The 16,474-nt window shown below is 46.5% G+C and overlaps 1 protein-coding gene across 5 annotated transcripts; it reads right to left on the bottom strand.

The window, feature by feature from the left end:
• Positions 1 to 732: 732 nt before the first annotated feature.
• On the bottom strand, positions 733 to 15,868 carry LOC113447599 (uncharacterized). 5 transcript variants are annotated; one of them, XM_026717873.2, is made up of 5 exons: positions 15,489 to 15,868; positions 11,140 to 11,266; positions 10,563 to 10,670; positions 5,907 to 7,392; positions 733 to 2,110 (listed from the first exon to the last, which is right to left on the bottom strand). In XM_026717873.2, exons 2-5 carry the CDS (start codon positions 11,228 to 11,230, stop codon positions 2,005 to 2,007), a joined length of 1,791 nt encoding a protein of 596 aa, XP_026573658.2. In that variant the 5' UTR covers positions 11,231 to 11,266; positions 15,489 to 15,868; the 3' UTR covers positions 733 to 2,004. The 5 variants fall into 5 exon arrangements, with proteins under 5 accessions (XP_026573658.2, XP_087779560.1, XP_087779559.1 ...); XM_087923434.1 differs by having other exon boundaries at positions 10,563 to 10,667; XM_087923433.1 differs by lacking the exon at positions 15,489 to 15,868 and adding an exon at positions 15,281 to 15,413.
• Between the last annotated feature and the right edge of the window lie 606 nt (positions 15,869 to 16,474).

The raw sequence follows: 16,474 nt of genomic DNA, 5'->3' as shown, positions 1-16,474 counted from the left end.
ATACAGATTAACCTCCAAGTGGCCCCATTGACTCTCAGAGACCTAACAATTAACCCTCATTCTGATCCTTCCAGTTCCCCACCAGTTAGAACTGAAGAAGCTTCTTGGATGAGAAGTGAAATGTTTTCAAAGGAAAAAAACAAACAAGGAAGTCCAGTTGCCTTTTGGAAAAAGCAGCTTTGGGACAACCATGATCTGGATGATTGAGAATCTCCATAGACTTATGTTTTACAATTCTCCTGGTATGTAGATTCCTTAGCAGGTCATACCCATCCTTGGAAAACGATTATCTTCTTGTATTTCATATAATTGAATAACCACTTTGTCAATGGGAAGCTATACAAGAGCCTTTTTGTCTATGCTGCATCTGTGAGTAGCACATCACCAAGTAGGATTTAAAAGTAAATGTAAGATGAAGTAAGGATATTAAATAGTTTATCAGAGCTTTATAATTATGAAGATAGGACTGGGTTGGCATAGTAAAAGTTATAACTTGGCTTGCTATATGAACCTTACTACTATGGTTTGTAAATCATTATTTAAATGTTTATAGGCATGCTCTGGCTTATTCCACAAACCATAATTGAAGAAGCTGGGATTCAGTGCAATATGCAAACCCAGTTAGGGAAAAGTGATCTACTAGCCAGGGCCTTAGCTACAAAATAAGGCGATGTGTGTATTTCCAGAGAATGTCTGAGTGGAAGAACACTTGCTGTAGGCACAAAAACAAGATTTGTTGACTGAAACATTTTTTTATTACCCTAGTCTATTTGATTCACAACACACACAGATTCCTGCTCATTTCAGACATAGCTGTATTGGAGATTATCCACTTTAGGGACAATAAACCACCAACTCCTTGCTCAACAGCCTCAGAGCAATGGATTCACTGATCACAGCCTGCAGTTGGCACACAATTTCTACACATGAGCTATATCCTATGTAAAGGCAATGGTTCTAATTTCTAGCACCTTTGGAAGATTCATTCATCCTGAATATAGTGGACATCCGCTTAGATCCTAGGCAAGGGAGTCAAAGTAACTATACAACTTTCCTAGATCCATTCCAACCATAAATTTTCATCAGATGTTGTTATTCCCCGTTTCACTGTAGAGGAAAAGGAAAAGAAAGAATTTTTTTCCTCTCTGTCCTCCAACCAAATTAATTCTTGGTTAATTCATACAGTAGCCGATTGAGGAGAACCTTCTGTTGGCTAATCAACCTCCATGCTTCCTCCTACAATTATCTTAATACTAAAACAATACCAGGAATGGATGGGGAATAAAATATATGAATCCCCGAAGATGGACAACTAGCCTATTTTTGTCTGCTGTGATTTTTCTTTTCATTAAACTGATGGCACCACAACTCTGGCGTTAAGAAGCACAGTATGGATAGTCCTCGATTTATGACTTGTTGCTCAGCAACTGTTCAAAGTTATGACATACCCCCCAAAAAGGAACTTACAACCCAGGTTTGAAGTTCCAATGGTCGCCCCTCCCATCCAATAACGTGATTGCATTTTACAACAGTTTTGCTGAAAACCGATTGTCGTGCCCCTGTTGGAATCTGATTCGGAAGGGGAGGCTGAGCAGCTGACAGGGAGTGGGAGTGTGTCTCCGTTGGCTATGGAAGAAACTGGGGAAGGGCAAAGTCTGGCTAGGCAGAGCAGGGAAGAGGTAGAACAAGGGAGAGGGAGTTCAGAGGAAGACCCAGGCCCACCCCCTCTTCATCCTAGGGCACGCAGGGAGGAACAGAGAAGGGAGCAACATGGGTTGCCTGGCTTACGCGGGAGGAAAAGGCTCTGATTCCCTTCATTAGCTGCAGCTGGGAACACAGTGTTTTAAAAAGGGGAGTTGCGTACAGCAAAGTTGTTGGAAGCAAATCATGAGTTATCTGTTACTGTCAAGGCTTATCTGTGTTCCTGGCATCTTCCCAACTGTGTGTTTTGCTGGGCTCTGCAATTCCTTCTCCTGCCCTGTCAAGTTAATTACCGCAGCGTGGTTAGTGTGGATTTTTATTTGCAGTTTGCATGTACTTTGTTTTCGGACTGAATTTCCTCCACTTAAAGACTGTTATTGGGAAAGTTTTTTCTCCAGCCGAAGGTAACCTGGACATTCGGGGAAAAGTTAAAGGTATTAAAGGGACACTTCTTGCTTATTTGACTGTGTTGCCTTTGTGCCACGCCCCAGGTCATCACACCAGCACTTCCAGTTTTTGGCAAAAGCTTACCATAAACGAACAGTTGTTTCACTTAAGCATAGTGTTTGCTTAACCCCTACGATGCTTGCTCAACAACAACCGCAAAAAAAAGATTGTAAAATTGGGATGGTCAGGTGACCAGCCCATTTGAATATTGGTATGATTTATGATCATAATGGGCTGGGTTCCATTATGGTTGTAACTTAGAAGACTTCTTCTATGTTCTATTCTTAGCTTACGTTGTCTAGGTTATATTAATATTTAGGCTTTGAACACAACAGCCATTAGCAGCAGCTGTATTTTAATGTACAGGTAGTCCTCGACCATTAGTGACCATTTAAAGTTTCAACAGCACTGGAAAAAGTGACTTATGGCCTTTTTTCATACTTATGACCATTACAGCATCCCCATGGTCATGTGATCAAAATTTGGATGCTGGGCAACTGGTTCATAGTTATGACGGTTGCAGGGTCATGGGATCCCCTTTTGTGACCTTCTAACAAGCAAAATCAATGGGGAAGCCAGGTTCCCTTAACAACTGTGTTACTAACTTAACAAAAGAAATGATTCACTTAACAATTGTGGCAAAAAAGGTCATAAAATGGGGCAAATTCACTTAAGAAATGTTTCACTTAGCAACAGAAATGTTGGACTCAATTGTGGTGGTAACTCAAGGACTACCTGTATGTAAAACTCGATAAGATTTTAACTAGTTTCCATATAGATGCTCCCAGAGATAACACTTCCTCTGAGTAGGGGCAAGTTTCAGGATAAATAAATAGCTATTGTAAATTCAATCCTAGCTGAGAATGATGGATGGATTACACGCCATGGAGTTTGTTCAACACCACAGAGAGTTTTTCCAGAAAAACCCAGATGCTATGTAAATTGGAGGGATCTGCAACTTAATGTCATCCATTTTTAAAAAATGATTTCCTTCAGATCTAGCATATTATGGCAAGGGAAGGAGGAGGGGTGGAGTTGGGACTGCCTTTTAGTTCTTCTTGTGGGGTTTCTCTATTCAAATGGCTGCAAAATTTAATAGGCTATGTCAAAGGTCTTCAAACTTGGCACAGCTTTAAGACTTGTGGACTTCCACTCCCAGAATTCCTGAGCTAACATGACTAGAGGAGGAATTCTGGGAGTGGAAGTCCACAAGTCTTAAAGCTGTGAAGTTTGAAGACCCTTGGGCTATATTTACCCATTTCAAACAGGTTGCTGTTAACTTAAAGATTCCCAATGCAACTAATCAAGGAAACTGGCTCTTTTGTCTCTTGAGTGGTATCCTGCAATAGAACGTCTGCATAATATCATAGTTTAGTTGCAGGGAAAAGTGACATCGGTAGAGTTTGCCTGCTGCCTGAAATCACTCCCTATTAGAGCACAGGGAAGGGTGGACCTGGGAAAATTTGGGGCCATTAATCTCATGCTTTTGTCATCCTCACAAACAGATTGGTCGCAGCCCGTGTAACGCCAACTTCGTGTTTCTGAAAGCTACAGGGGGCAGCATTGTAGAGGCTGTTCTTTGGAGACAAAGGTGAGCTACCCATCTCTGGTTGTGGTGTGTCAGTGACCAGCTTGGAGACCTGAGAAGGTTGGCTGCAAGTCATTAGCGTGTTAGCCTTGTCATTAGCATGTTTTGCACTAAACCATCCTGAGCTTCTTTTCATTGCAGAGGGTTTCGTGCAGAAAAATCCACCCAGCAGAAGGTAATATCTGTAATTCAGAGTTGAACTGTGGAGTCCTGGTGATCTCTCAGCTTGGTTGTTGGCTTGCAGAGGTTTCATTGGCTGTGATGATGTTACCTAGTTGGGTAATGAAATGTCTGCAAGCCAACACCCAGACTCAAAGAGCACCAAGGACTCTTCAGGAAAATCCTTGCTAATGAGGATGGGAAGGACTTTTCATGGAAGGAGGCAACATATTATAGGTTAGCCTTGACAAAATACAGAATCAGTTGGCTTAGATCAGCTTCCTTCAACCTAATGCGCTCCAGATATGGCTAAATGGCCACGGTGGCCAGGAATTGTAAGAGCTGTAGTCTTAACACTTTTATAGGCACTAGACGGATTCCTGTTCCTATGGTGGGAATTTTAAACTGGAGTAGATTAGGGAGTAAAGAAATGGCTAATTTAAGAGTTGCTCCGTGGGAGGAGGCGACAAAGGCAGACTCCTGAAACCTTTATTTGGCTGTTCCCAAGAGAGTGCAGTTAGTCTGGCGAAATTATTGCAAACAGATGAATAAAGGCAATAAAGAAACTGATCTGCTCATGTGTCATTCTGGTTCTTTGGACATAGCATTAATCTCACCACGCCCTGCATTCTCTAGGGAACAGCCCAGGGGTGGGCTTCAAAATTTTTAGCAAAGGGTTCTCCGCTCGGTTGCTGGGTGGGCGTGGCCATGGTGGGCATGGCCTATCTGGCCTCCTGCACCACAACGGTGGGGGGGTCATTTTTGCCCTCCCCGTGCTGCGGAGGCTTTCCTCGAGATTCCAGGAGAGCGAAAACAGCCTCCCCGAGCTCCGGAGGCTCTCTAGAAGCCAGAAACAGGCCCATTTCTGGCCTTCCTGAACTTCCAGGAGGCCCGTATTTTGCCCTCCCCAAGCCTCCAGGTGCGCTCTGCAATTACCTGCATCCAAAACGGGCTGCGTGGGGACTGGGGAGGGGTGGGCAGGGCCATATAGGGGCACTCCCAAACCCCTGAAAACCCCCAGCAGCCCACCCCTGGAAGAGCCAGATTAAGGCTTCAGGAGTCCAACGGAAGCACTCTGAGCTAGCCGGGCACTTGACTCCACCTTCTATTCTAGCCAGATAGTCCACCACGGTGGAATCTCCCTCTTGAATGTTATAGCTATTAGTCATGTCTTCTTTTATCCAAATCGACTCCCATCTTTGCCCTCAACATACTGGACAATCCAAAGGCCCATATATCACCCTCTGAATCAGTTAGGCAAAATAATTGTCAGCTCTTGCAAACTGTGCAGGCTTCCCCTGTTGTTTCATTCAAACCCCACAATCTGCCCTGGAGGAGAAATGGCCTTGGTTTCCTTCTTGACCATAGGATAGATTCCTTCACCTGTTGCAGGTGTGTGCTGAAAATTATTTGCAAGGATCCATGGCTCTGGGCAGCAAAGTGTCCTTGCAAAGGAATGTAGGATCCTCAGAAATAGCCCTTCTCTCAGAGGATTATGGCTGCCATTTGGCCACAAAGGAGAACAAACACAGAGCAGGGGAAACAGTTATTGGTTCCTGCTAGCAGAATGAGTGGTTTTGTTTTTAACGTTTTGATAAAAAAACCCGAAATTGTTTCCGCCTTGGTATTAATTCTGCCTAGGTTCTAGAGCAGGGGTCCTCAACCTTAACAACTTGTGGTCTTCAACTCCCAGAATTCCTCAGCCAGCTTTGGTTGTGGACTTCAGCATTTCTGGCTGAGGAATTCTGGGAGTTGAAGTCCACAAATGTTAAAGTTGCCAAGATTGGAGACCCCTGGCCTAGAGGATCTGATTCTTCTTCCTTTATGCCTCAGAAACAAATGTAGAACATCAAGCCCAAAGACCCATCTGAACAGGATCCTTTACATTGGACTTTGGATTGGGGAAGTCTAGCCTGGAGAACTACCTTGGCACTAGCCAGTCATGGACACCTCTCTAGCCCCCTCCTCTCCTTAGCACGGTTCAACCCCTTTGTATTGTGGGGAAGCCAACCCCAGTACTGTCTCTTCGGTCTGGCGGGCATGACTTCTGAGATGCCGGTAAAGGCGTGAGGTCCCACAGAAGTGCCGTTTGCACTGGGGGCAGGGATACAGCCTCTCCTCCACACGCCCACACTGGGGTTCGAGCAAAGCGGAGGCATCAGCGCACGGCTCACCACAATTCCCACACGTGTGGGCAGAGAGCTGAGTACCATCTGGGTTGTGGTGGTGGGCATGTTGGTGGCGCTGGAAATGCAAGGTACTGTTGAAGCTCTTGCCGCAGTCAGGGCAGATGTGGGGCTGCCCCCCAGCATGGGTGCGTTGGTGTCGGTATAAGTGGGAGGTGCGCCCAAAGCACTTGCCACAGTCCCCACAGGTGTAGGGCCTCTCGCCTGTGTGGATGCGTCGATGTCGCTCCCAGTGGGAGCTCCACGTAAAACTGAGCCCACACTCGCCACAGTGGTACGGCTTATCGGTGGAGATGTGGAGCCGCCGGTGCTGAGCTAGCTGAGTGCGAGCGCTGAAGCTTTGCCCGCACTCCCCACAACCAAAGGGCTTATCGGCGGTGCCGTGGAGTCGGCGGTGGCGGGCCAGCTGGGACCGTCCCCCAAAACTCTGCCCACATTCCGTGCACTGGTGGTTCTGGTCCCCCCCAACCAAGTGCAGCCGCTGGTGCTTTACCAACGCCAAGCCATCGGCAAAGGCTTTACCGCAAAGGGTGCACTTGTAAGGTTTGCGGCCGCGATGGGTACGCTGGTGCTGGTCAAAGTGCAGCGTGGTGCTGAAGCTGCGCCCACAGTAGGTACAGATATAGGCCCGGGTGACGTTGGTGGCCGTGTTGGTGCCGTGAGTGCGCTGGTGGCGGTAGAGGTGGGAACTGCGGCTGAAGCGCTTGCCACACTCATTGCAAGGGTAGGGCTTCTCCCCGGTGTGGATGCGCAGGTGTCGAGCAAAATGTGAACTCCAGGAAAAGCTCTTGCCACAGTCGCTGCACTGGAAGGGCAGCCGGCCAGTATGGAGCCGTTGGTGAGTCACCAGCTCTGTGTTGCGGCGGAAACACTGGCCACACTCGGCACACTGGTAGGGCAGGCCCCGGGTGGGCAGGAGGGCCGGGGAGGGAGTTCCTGGGGTGGCGTTGGCACTGGCATGTGCCCGCTGATGCCGATATAAGTTAGAGCTGACGTTGAAGCTTTTGCCGCAGTCTTCACAATGGAAGGGGCGCTCACCTGTGTGCGTGCGTCGATGCTTGCTGTAGTGCGAGCTGCAGCTGAAAACCTTCCCGCAGTCCTCACATTCGTAGCCCTTCTGCAGAACCAGGATGGGGGGGCCCTCCCCTGCCAGGACCTTGCCACTGTTGGACGGCTGCACCACCCTCCAGCGCAGGCTCTTGCAGTTTCCAGAAACCACCCTGGCATCCAGCTTGAGCAGCTCTGGTTGGTGTTGCTGTGGAACTTCTTCCTCTTCGCTCTCTTCCTCTTCCTCACTGCCCATCCCCTCACCTGGTAGGAAGCAAACACAAAGGGCCATCAGCTTTCCAATATTCCCATAGTCTACATAGATAGTCCTCAAGTTACGGCTGTAATTGTGCTCTGCAATTGCAGACTTAACCAGGGGTGAGATTCAATTTTTTTAACAACTGGTTCTGTGGGCATGGCTTAGTTGGAGGGCATGGGTTGGTGGTCATGTGACTGGGTGGGCATGGCTTGGTGGTCATGTTATTGGCTGGGTGTGGCCAACTCAATATCACTCACATCGAGGCACGCATCTCGTCGCCTGGCCTCTCTGGACTGTGGGGATGCTGCAACAGTCGTAAGTGTGAAAAATGGTCATAAGTCACTTTTTTCAGTGCCATTGTAACTTTGAATGGTCACTCCACACAAGCAAAGTACCAGCAAAGAAGTGGGGAAAAAGTCCAGAGAAGTTCCTGAGACAGGAAGTCTAGTCCTGCCAAGAATGTAATAAGGGTTAACGGAGAGGCAGTTTCTGTAAGCAACACCAGAATGTTTCCTTCCGGCCTTCCTTACAGGATTAGGCCAGTAATTTCTTCTAACAACTGGTTTTTTGAACTGCTTAGAATGTTAACAACCGGTTCTAGCGAATAGGTGCAAACTGGTAGAATCCCACCCCTGGACTTAACCCATAATGGTCAGTAAAAATTAGTCACCCTGTGACCAGACCCTATTTCAGGACCTTTTTTTGGTGGCAGTTGTTAAAAGAACATGGTTGTTAAGCAAACCGGAAATAAATTCTGGCAAAAACATAAATTGTGATCATGTGACCACAGGGCACTGCAAAGGGCAGTAAATGTGGGCCAGTTGCGGAGTGCACAAAATGGGGTCATGTGACTGCAGAGAAGGGGCTGAACATTGGATCTTCAAAACCACACTGTAAATAGCTTTTGGAGGGAATCCATCGTAACTTCAGTTGCTAAGTAACCGGTTGTAAGTCGGGAATTACCTGTATCCCGAAGAGATGGCCAGAACCTGGAGCATAGGACCCAGGGATGGGCTTCAAAAAGTTTAGCAAAAAATTCTCTGCCCAGTTGCTAGGTGGGCGTGGCCACGGTGGATGTGGCCTAGACAGCCTCCTGCACCACGGTGTGGGGAGGCGTTTTTGTCCTCCCCGGGCTCTGGAGATTTTCCTCGGGCTTCTGGGAGGGCAAAAATGGCCTCCCCAGGCTCCAGAAGCTCTCTAGAAGCTAGAAATGAGCCCATTTCTGGCCTTCCTAAATTTCCAAGAGGCCCGTTTTTCAATCTCCACGAGCCTCTGTGCATGCCCTGCATTGAAAATGCCACGTGGGGACTCCTGGGAGGGGCTGGGTGGGCGGGGCGGGGCCAGCCAGGAGTGGGATTTGGGAGTTCTCCAAACTGCACAGAATCTTAACTAGGGGCTCTCCTGAACCCCTGCGAGCCCCCAACAACCCACCAGTGGTGGGATTCAATTTTTTTTACTCTCGGTTCTGTGGGCGTGGCTTGGTGGGCGTGGCAGGGGAAGGAGACTGTAAAATCTCCAGTCAGAAGTGGCATTTGTCAGTTCTCTGAACTACTTAAAATGTCCACTATCGGTTCTCCAGAACTGGTCAAAACCTGCTGAATACCACCTCTCCAGCGCAACCCGATAGGACCTATTCTCTAAGGTTTATTCAAATCAAAGCTTTCAGTTGCTAAAGGCTCTAGTCTAAACCCTTAAGTGGCCTATTTCAAACTGAATTCTCTGCTAGCCAGCATTCGGCCATCTTATCTCCCCCCCTCTCCCCCCGTCCTTTCTGGCTTTGCTCTGAAACTTTATGGTTATAACTTTATGGTTACAAGGAAATATAGGCCTCCTTACTTCTCAGTCCCCATTCTTGTCCCGTAAACAGACCGCAGCAAACAAGGCGCCTCCTTCACCTTACACAACGCAGGAACTAAAGGAACCGCCTTATTCTTCATCCTCATCTCAGCCTCGGGAAGGCCAAGTGAAAAACTGCAGGAAGGGGCACAGCAAGTAATCTGACAGGCGATCAGGTTTATACTGATTGTAACCAAGGCCCCACTGGTCAGAGATCGTTTCCACAATGCAAGGTTTTGGTCCTGATTGTAACCAAGGCCCCACTGGTCAGAGATCGTTTCCACAATGCAAGGTTTTGGTCCAGAGTCTTCCCCATCCAACCTTCTGGCCCCTGTTGTGGTCAGCTCCAGTCAAGGGACATCCTAATATATATATATATTTAGCTAGGAGAAATGCAGAATGAACTTACATAGATTTGCAGTGCAAAACTTGTGATAAACTGGGTGTTACTTGCAACTGAAGGTAGTTGTCAGAAGCTGTAATTCCCCATCCCCTAAATTCATCTACCTCTTTTTAATTTGAAAAAAAAAAAGACACTCCATTATTACTGCCACATTTCAAGGCTTATCTCTCAGATCAAAGACACCTCTCCACCAAATGTCTGAATCTCCAATTCCTCAAGATTCCAGGGTGGTTTAGTGGGGAAAGGGTAGGACTACAAGTGGAGAGATATGGATTCTAGGCCAGCCTTCATCCACAGAAGCTTCTGGTGACCCTCACTCTCTCTATGTCCACAAAAGTATTACTGTAGGGAAAAACAGGATGAGGTAGAATTATGGACACTGCTTTCAACTCCTGTACAACAGATGGGGTGTGAATAAAACAAATAAGCTAGTGATAATTACATAACAATTTTTCTGCAATATATGTTTATTTGTGTGAGAGAGCTTTTGTACATACATTGTGTTGTAAAACTTTGAAAAATGTTTTGCATCTCTCTCTCTCTCTCTCTCTCTCTCTCTCTCTCTCTGTCACTATCCCTCTTTTGGTTTTTGCAACCCAGATTTGATCATTTAACCATCAAGCAACATTTCCCAACCCGCTTTCTAGCCTTTTGAGCGGCCAGCGAGTAGAGAAAATCTACTCTGCACTCTTGCCTCAATCTTGTTCAAGGCCACTGACCTGACCCATGAGCATAAATGGTTCATGTTAGGTTCATGTTCCTACTGATCCACTAAAGCAAGGGTCCCCAAACGTGGCAACTTTAAGACTTGTGGACTTCCACAAGTCTTAAAGTTGCCAAGTTTGGAGACCTCTGCACTAAAGCGTGAAAGAAAACATACTGAAGAGAAAAGCTGAGATCTGCAACCTGGGTGCCCCTCCCCCCACATCTCCTCACCAAAATTGGCTCTCCTTGGGTTCTCCCTACTACCAGATTCCAGGATGCTGGATTCCTCTTCCTCTTTCACCAAGAAAATCTCACTGGGTTTGGAACTTGAAGATCCTGCTTGAAGAGGAAAAATGCAAAATATACGAATTAACTTCGCTGGCTGGCTTGGTTCCATCCTTCTTTTTTATTTATTTCCTCCTCTTTAGCTGCAGTTTCTACAAATAAAAAGTACACAAGTATTGTCACTTTGCCAGTCTTTGTGCCACAAGGTAAGGAGTCAAGGATAACCATGTATTGCTGCTCTTTAAGAAAAAGCAGATTGTAGCAATAGCCCTTAGACTTATATATCGCTTTACAGTGCTTTACAGTCCTCTCCAAGTGGTTTACAGAGTCAGCATCTTGACCCCCAATAATCTGGGTCCTCATTTTACCGACCTTGGAAGGATGGAAGGTTGAATCAACTTTGAGCCGGTCAGGATGGAACTGCTGAAAATCGGCAGAATTAGCCTGCAATACTGCATTCTAACCACTGCGCCACCGTGGCTCTTTGGTTACACGTATATTAAGTAAATAAAATTATATTTACTCAGTGCCACTAGAGTTTCACAGGTCTCCTGGTGAGTTTCTTTGTAAGGCTTCTTCTTAGGATCTACAACTAGCCACTGATTCTCCATCATTCAGTCCCAGGTCACCTCCAGACAATGAACCAGCTCCTAAAACAAGAAGAATGTTATTCACACCACTGACACGTAACAATCTGGCAATGGCTAATAACCGGGGCAATGCAATAAGTACAACAGCAACAGCACTTACTTGCAAGTCAGGACACACTGCCTTTTAAAATGCAATTTCTTAACTTTTAAGTTTTCATCTAGATCAGAGGTCACCAACCTTTTGGACCTCAGGGACCACCAAATTCATAATTTTAAATCCCAGGGACCACTAACCAGTTCTATGGGCATGGCCTAATTTGTGGGTGTGGCTTGGTGGTCATGTGACTGGCTGGGCATGGCTTGTATGTAAATATTATAAATATTTATATAAATATTGATATTTTTTTTAATTAAAAAAGAGCAACTTTTACCCAAAATCAGACAAAGCAGGCAGGCAGATTGAGTTGCTCACAGAATCATTCAGTGATCTATCTGCTATCGGCTAGCTCAGTCTGTCACATAAAATTTGCTTGCCATGAGTCTGCACTAAATAACAGAACCTTCAGTCCTAAGGGAGGTTCGGCTGTACTTAATAGCAGAGCTGAAGATCTAAAGATAGCTAGAAAGCAAGAAATCCAACCATTTCCTCCTTCCTAGCTAATCTAAATCTCCCAGAACAGCAGAACAGTTGATGGTCGGAAAAAGGAAAAATAGCAGTTTAGCAGGCAAGTTTGTGGGTAAGGAGTGAGCGGGTGGGGAGGGTTCCCGCGGGCCATGTGGGCGGCGCAGCCTTGTGTTTCTCTGCAGCCTGGATTAATTGCTTTGAGGGGGGTGCTCTGGGGGTGAGATTTCTCCGCGGCCCACCAAAATTTTCTCATGGCCCACCAGTTGGTGACCGCTGATCTAGATTATCAGTTTGGTGCCCAACTCACTTGGTTATGTTGGAGTTATTTATGGAAGCAAGATAATACTAGATCTTCTACTTTTAATTCTGAATATGCTGAAAATAGAGCCTATCCTTAGTCTGTTCATAATCATCACTGATGTTGAACTAGGTATCACATTTTACCTATCAAGAGAGTAACCAGGCAGCTATGAGGTGTTTTTGCAGGTTATCTTGCTTGCATTCACACAGATGTGGAACTCCGTTTGGGCAGGGAATAAGGAGGGGAATCTGACAATGCCTTAAGGCAGGAGTGTCGAACTCAAGGCCCAGGGGCTGGATCAGGCCCGTAGGGTGCTTAGATCTGGCCTGCGGGGCCGCCCTGGAAACAGCAAAGTACTGGCCTGCGGTGCCACTGCCAGCAAAAACAGAGCTCCGTTTTTGCTGACAAAAGTCCTCGGGCCACCACAGGCACCCCTGAGTGATGTCAAGCTGGCCACGCCCACCCTAGCCTCCAAGGGTAAACAACCCTGATGCGGCCTTCAGTGAAATCAAGTTTGACACCTCTGCCTTAGGATTCTCTGAGGCTTGAGTCCTGCTTCCTATGAATTGGACCTCTGCCCTGATTTCAGTGCCTGGGTGAGATGCGAGATTTGGGATAAAGTGTCAACAGTATATCTGTGGAGTCTTTCGTGTTTTCTGAGTTTGGCTGTTTTCTTGCAGACGTTTCATTACCCAACTAGGTAACATCATCAGTGATATCAATCAGTAAACCTGTATACTACTAAAATTCTCATGTCTGTAATCTTGAACTGAGTGCATCGTAGGGCAACCCCTTTTCAACCTCAGTACCTCAAACGGGACAACTTACAGAATGCACCCCAAATACAGGTCTCTGTGGAATTGAAATGTGGCAAATTTTATGATATAAAAATCATGATGAAGCATTTTATGACATCATAAAACATGTCATAAAACACTTCCTGTGATCAGCTCCTGATGTTTGACCGTACAGTGTAATTCAACATGATCTGCTTTCAAAACAGATATATATCTGAATCTCTCCCCTAATTTTTTTTAGAACTTTTCAAGTACTTTAGAAGTTCTGCCATTGTTGGGAGTATTGAATAATCTGATAAGGACATATCTGAAACATTGAACCAAAGGGTAAGGGTTGTCTAGTAGTTAATGATAGTTTATTATACAGTGCCACCCCAGACTGAATTGAGAATTCTGTGGAAATCATGACCAGGTTCCTATGGGCTGTAAAGGTATGAAAGAGCTAAAACACACTCAAGTTGCTGCAAAAGGAAGTTGCTATTTTTTTAGTGATAAATCTGGCTGTATCTTAGCTCAAGTTCAAGCTTCCAAAGGTGTCATATTCCACTCTGAGGAAGAGACCTGCAATATGGAAGTCTTCCTGGGTTTGTAGTAGCCGTTCCAATCTACCCCTTTCCAGATGTCTTAGATAATAATGCCATTAATTCCCAGCCAAGCTGAAGGAGGGGAATAGCAGTCCAATACATCAAAGGAAGCAGCAATCAATCTTTAAGCTATGAATGGACCTTATGCTGGTCCTGTCAGCCATCAAGTGATGACAATTGCACATAAATCGTTGCAGATGAAAACTCCTTATCAACTCAGGTGACAACGTGCATAGTTATTTCATTCATCCTGATCAACCTTCAGGAAAACTGACCCATGAGAAATCAAGAGGTCTAACACGTTTATGAACAAACCTATCTGTACACCTTTCCTAGTGCCGGTAACCTGCCTACTGCTCTTTTAATTAAGGATCATCCTGATTTGAAGAAAGCAATTTGCTAAGCCATAAAACAGCATACAGTACAAGGAAATGCCTAGGTAATGAATGCCATAGCAAGAAGTCTATTGGGGTTTTTATACTGGGGTGTCTTCAATAGTGATAGAGATTACTAGGGTCTGTGCAAAGCAAGCTGGCACATCCCATTCAAAACTTTTCATTCTTGGCCTGCTACAAGGGAGTTAGAAATGACCAATTAATGCCCAAATCTCTTTCTCCCTCTATTGATTCTCATACAATGAAATTTTAAAAGCAGGCTATCAGAGGGTGGAATCGTAGTTTGTGTGTACATGTCTATAAGTATCTATATCAACCCTATATATTTAACCCCTTATTTCCAAAGGTATAATCCAAGATTATAATATTTTCTTTAAAAAAAAGACATTTGGATCTGAATAATTTTGAAAAGGCCAAGCAAGCAGTCACAGACAATTATAAAGGTTTGTTTTAATGAACAAATACGCTTGAAAGAAAAGGAGATACCAGCCCACATCAAGAATTGCTTCCTCCAGAAGCAGGTGGCTGGTTTCCAAATATTCTATCTAAATCAGGATTTATTTGTTCAATGTTTATTTAAAAAAAGACACAACATGCTTTGCTAAAACCAAACAAATCACATTTGATAAATCATAGTGAGTAAATCAGATCTGCACATTAAAAAAAATCAGAGGAACCACAAAACAATCTTGGCTATTGTAGGTATATGGGAAAAAAAGTATCTTGATTTAAGATAGAATATAGGTAGAATTTTTTAATCACCTCACTGGTACTCAACTTTATTAATAAGGGGGATACCTGGCAGTAATTTCCTACCTCTATTAAAAACTGGACTAAATCCTCAATTAGTTTGGTTCCCCTTGCTCTTAAATTATCCCTGGGTCCTTCCCATCTCAGAAAGTATGGTGAAATAGATCATTTTTTATTCCCATTTCATAAAGGAGAGAAGCTGAGGCAGAGAGAGAGAGAGAGATTGGGATCCAAACCTACCCAGAGGAACTTCTGTAAATACCAGGATCCTATCAACCTACATTCTTTCTCCCTCGCATCTTTAGTGCAAAATAGCAGACATTTCAGAGCAAATAAGATCTAAGGCTTGTTCTGCGCCTTAGGGTTTTTGGGTTTTTGTTTTTTGTTTGCAAAACCTGCATTTTCCAAGCACCTTTACAGGTCCAGGTATGAGGCATGCGTGTTGCAGAATTGCTGGGAATTGCACAAAGGATCCTTGGCCCCGCGAGCGGAGGGGCTTCTAGGCATCTGCTTTCCCCGATCTACCAAAGAGAAACTTTTGAAGGAGACCGAATTCCCCTAGCGGGGCTGCTGGACCCATTGTTCGGTTCGGGGAGAGAAGGGACCTGAAGAGGGCTCCTACCGGAGTTTCCCTGGGTTCTTCCGTCCCGATCCTGGCTGATCCCACCGACCCCTTTCTTTGAAGCGCTGATCGGCCGCCCCCCTCCCCCCCCGCCCATTCCGGTGTGTATATGGGGAGAATTGTGGAAAGGGGGCGGGGAGAGGGCGAAGGGACGAAGGCTGCTCCGTGGGGAGAGGGGTCTCCTCTCCTCCTCCAGGCGTTCTCCTACCTGCCCTCTTTGGTTCCCGGAGCCCCCGCCGCGGCGGGCTGCAAGACCTCGAGACCCCTGCCGTTCAAACAATGAGGAAGTCTCTCGCCTCCCGGCCCGAGGTCTTCCCTCCGGGCCGTCTTGGCGCAGCTCCCGGCCTTTGGGGATACGGAGGGGGAGCGGGAAGCCCCCTCCTCCCCGCCCCCCCGGCTTGCCGCCTGCGAGAGAGAGAGGCAGCCCCGTCCCACCAGCGCGAGTCCGGCTCCTCGCTCGCTTTCCTTTATGGTCCTCCGCCTTCCTGCCTCCCCCTCCTCTCCCCTCAGCATCAAATCCAAGCACCACCGTCGTCGGTTGCTCCAGCCCCTTCCTGTGTCCTCGCAATAGCAAGTCGGCCTGAAACCCTCTTGAAATCCTAGGTGCGTGCGTGTGTCTGTCCGAGTGGGGGTGGGGATGGAGTGGGTTGGTGGCGGAGAGTCGCCAATAAACAATGCATTGAGCGGCGGTGGGGGGGAAACCCCTCGTTTTTCAGGAGGTTTCCCCCGCCAGCCCCAGGTGCTCGAGGGGCGAAGGAGGGCCAGGCGGAGGAGAAAAGGGCTCGACTTAAGTGATGGAGCTACGCAGGGAAGCGCGGGAGTCGGTGCTGGGCTTGCCAGCCCTGGTGGGGTTTAGGCTTCCCTTGCCTAGGATGAGCAAGGGTTCAGGGGCAGAAGACACAACCTTGTGACGCCCGGTGTGTAAAAGTCCAGCCATGCCCCGGGCCAGGAGAAAAAGGGGTAAGGCAACAGTCCTGACTGAGCTAAGACAGATTTATGAGAAGATAATAGGACTCAGTAGGATTTGGGGTGGGGGAAAATGAAAGGGAAACGAGCCGTCTTCCTTTCCAGCAAGGTATCCCTTTCTACCAAACTCAAGAGCACTGACAGCAGAACTGCAAAATCAAATCAATTACGACTGAGCTTCAAATCAGATCTCTGCCTTATGCCTCAGACTTTCTCCTGGGTGTCTGG

This window comes from Pseudonaja textilis, chromosome 2, assembly GCF_049901715.1.
Source record: "Pseudonaja textilis isolate UNSWEBS1 chromosome 2, rPseTex1.2, whole genome shotgun sequence".
NCBI lineage: Eukaryota > Metazoa > Chordata > Lepidosauria > Squamata > Elapidae > Pseudonaja > Pseudonaja textilis.
Note: the sequence above shows the minus strand (reverse complement) of the source record. Positions and strands in the feature narration are given on the sequence as shown.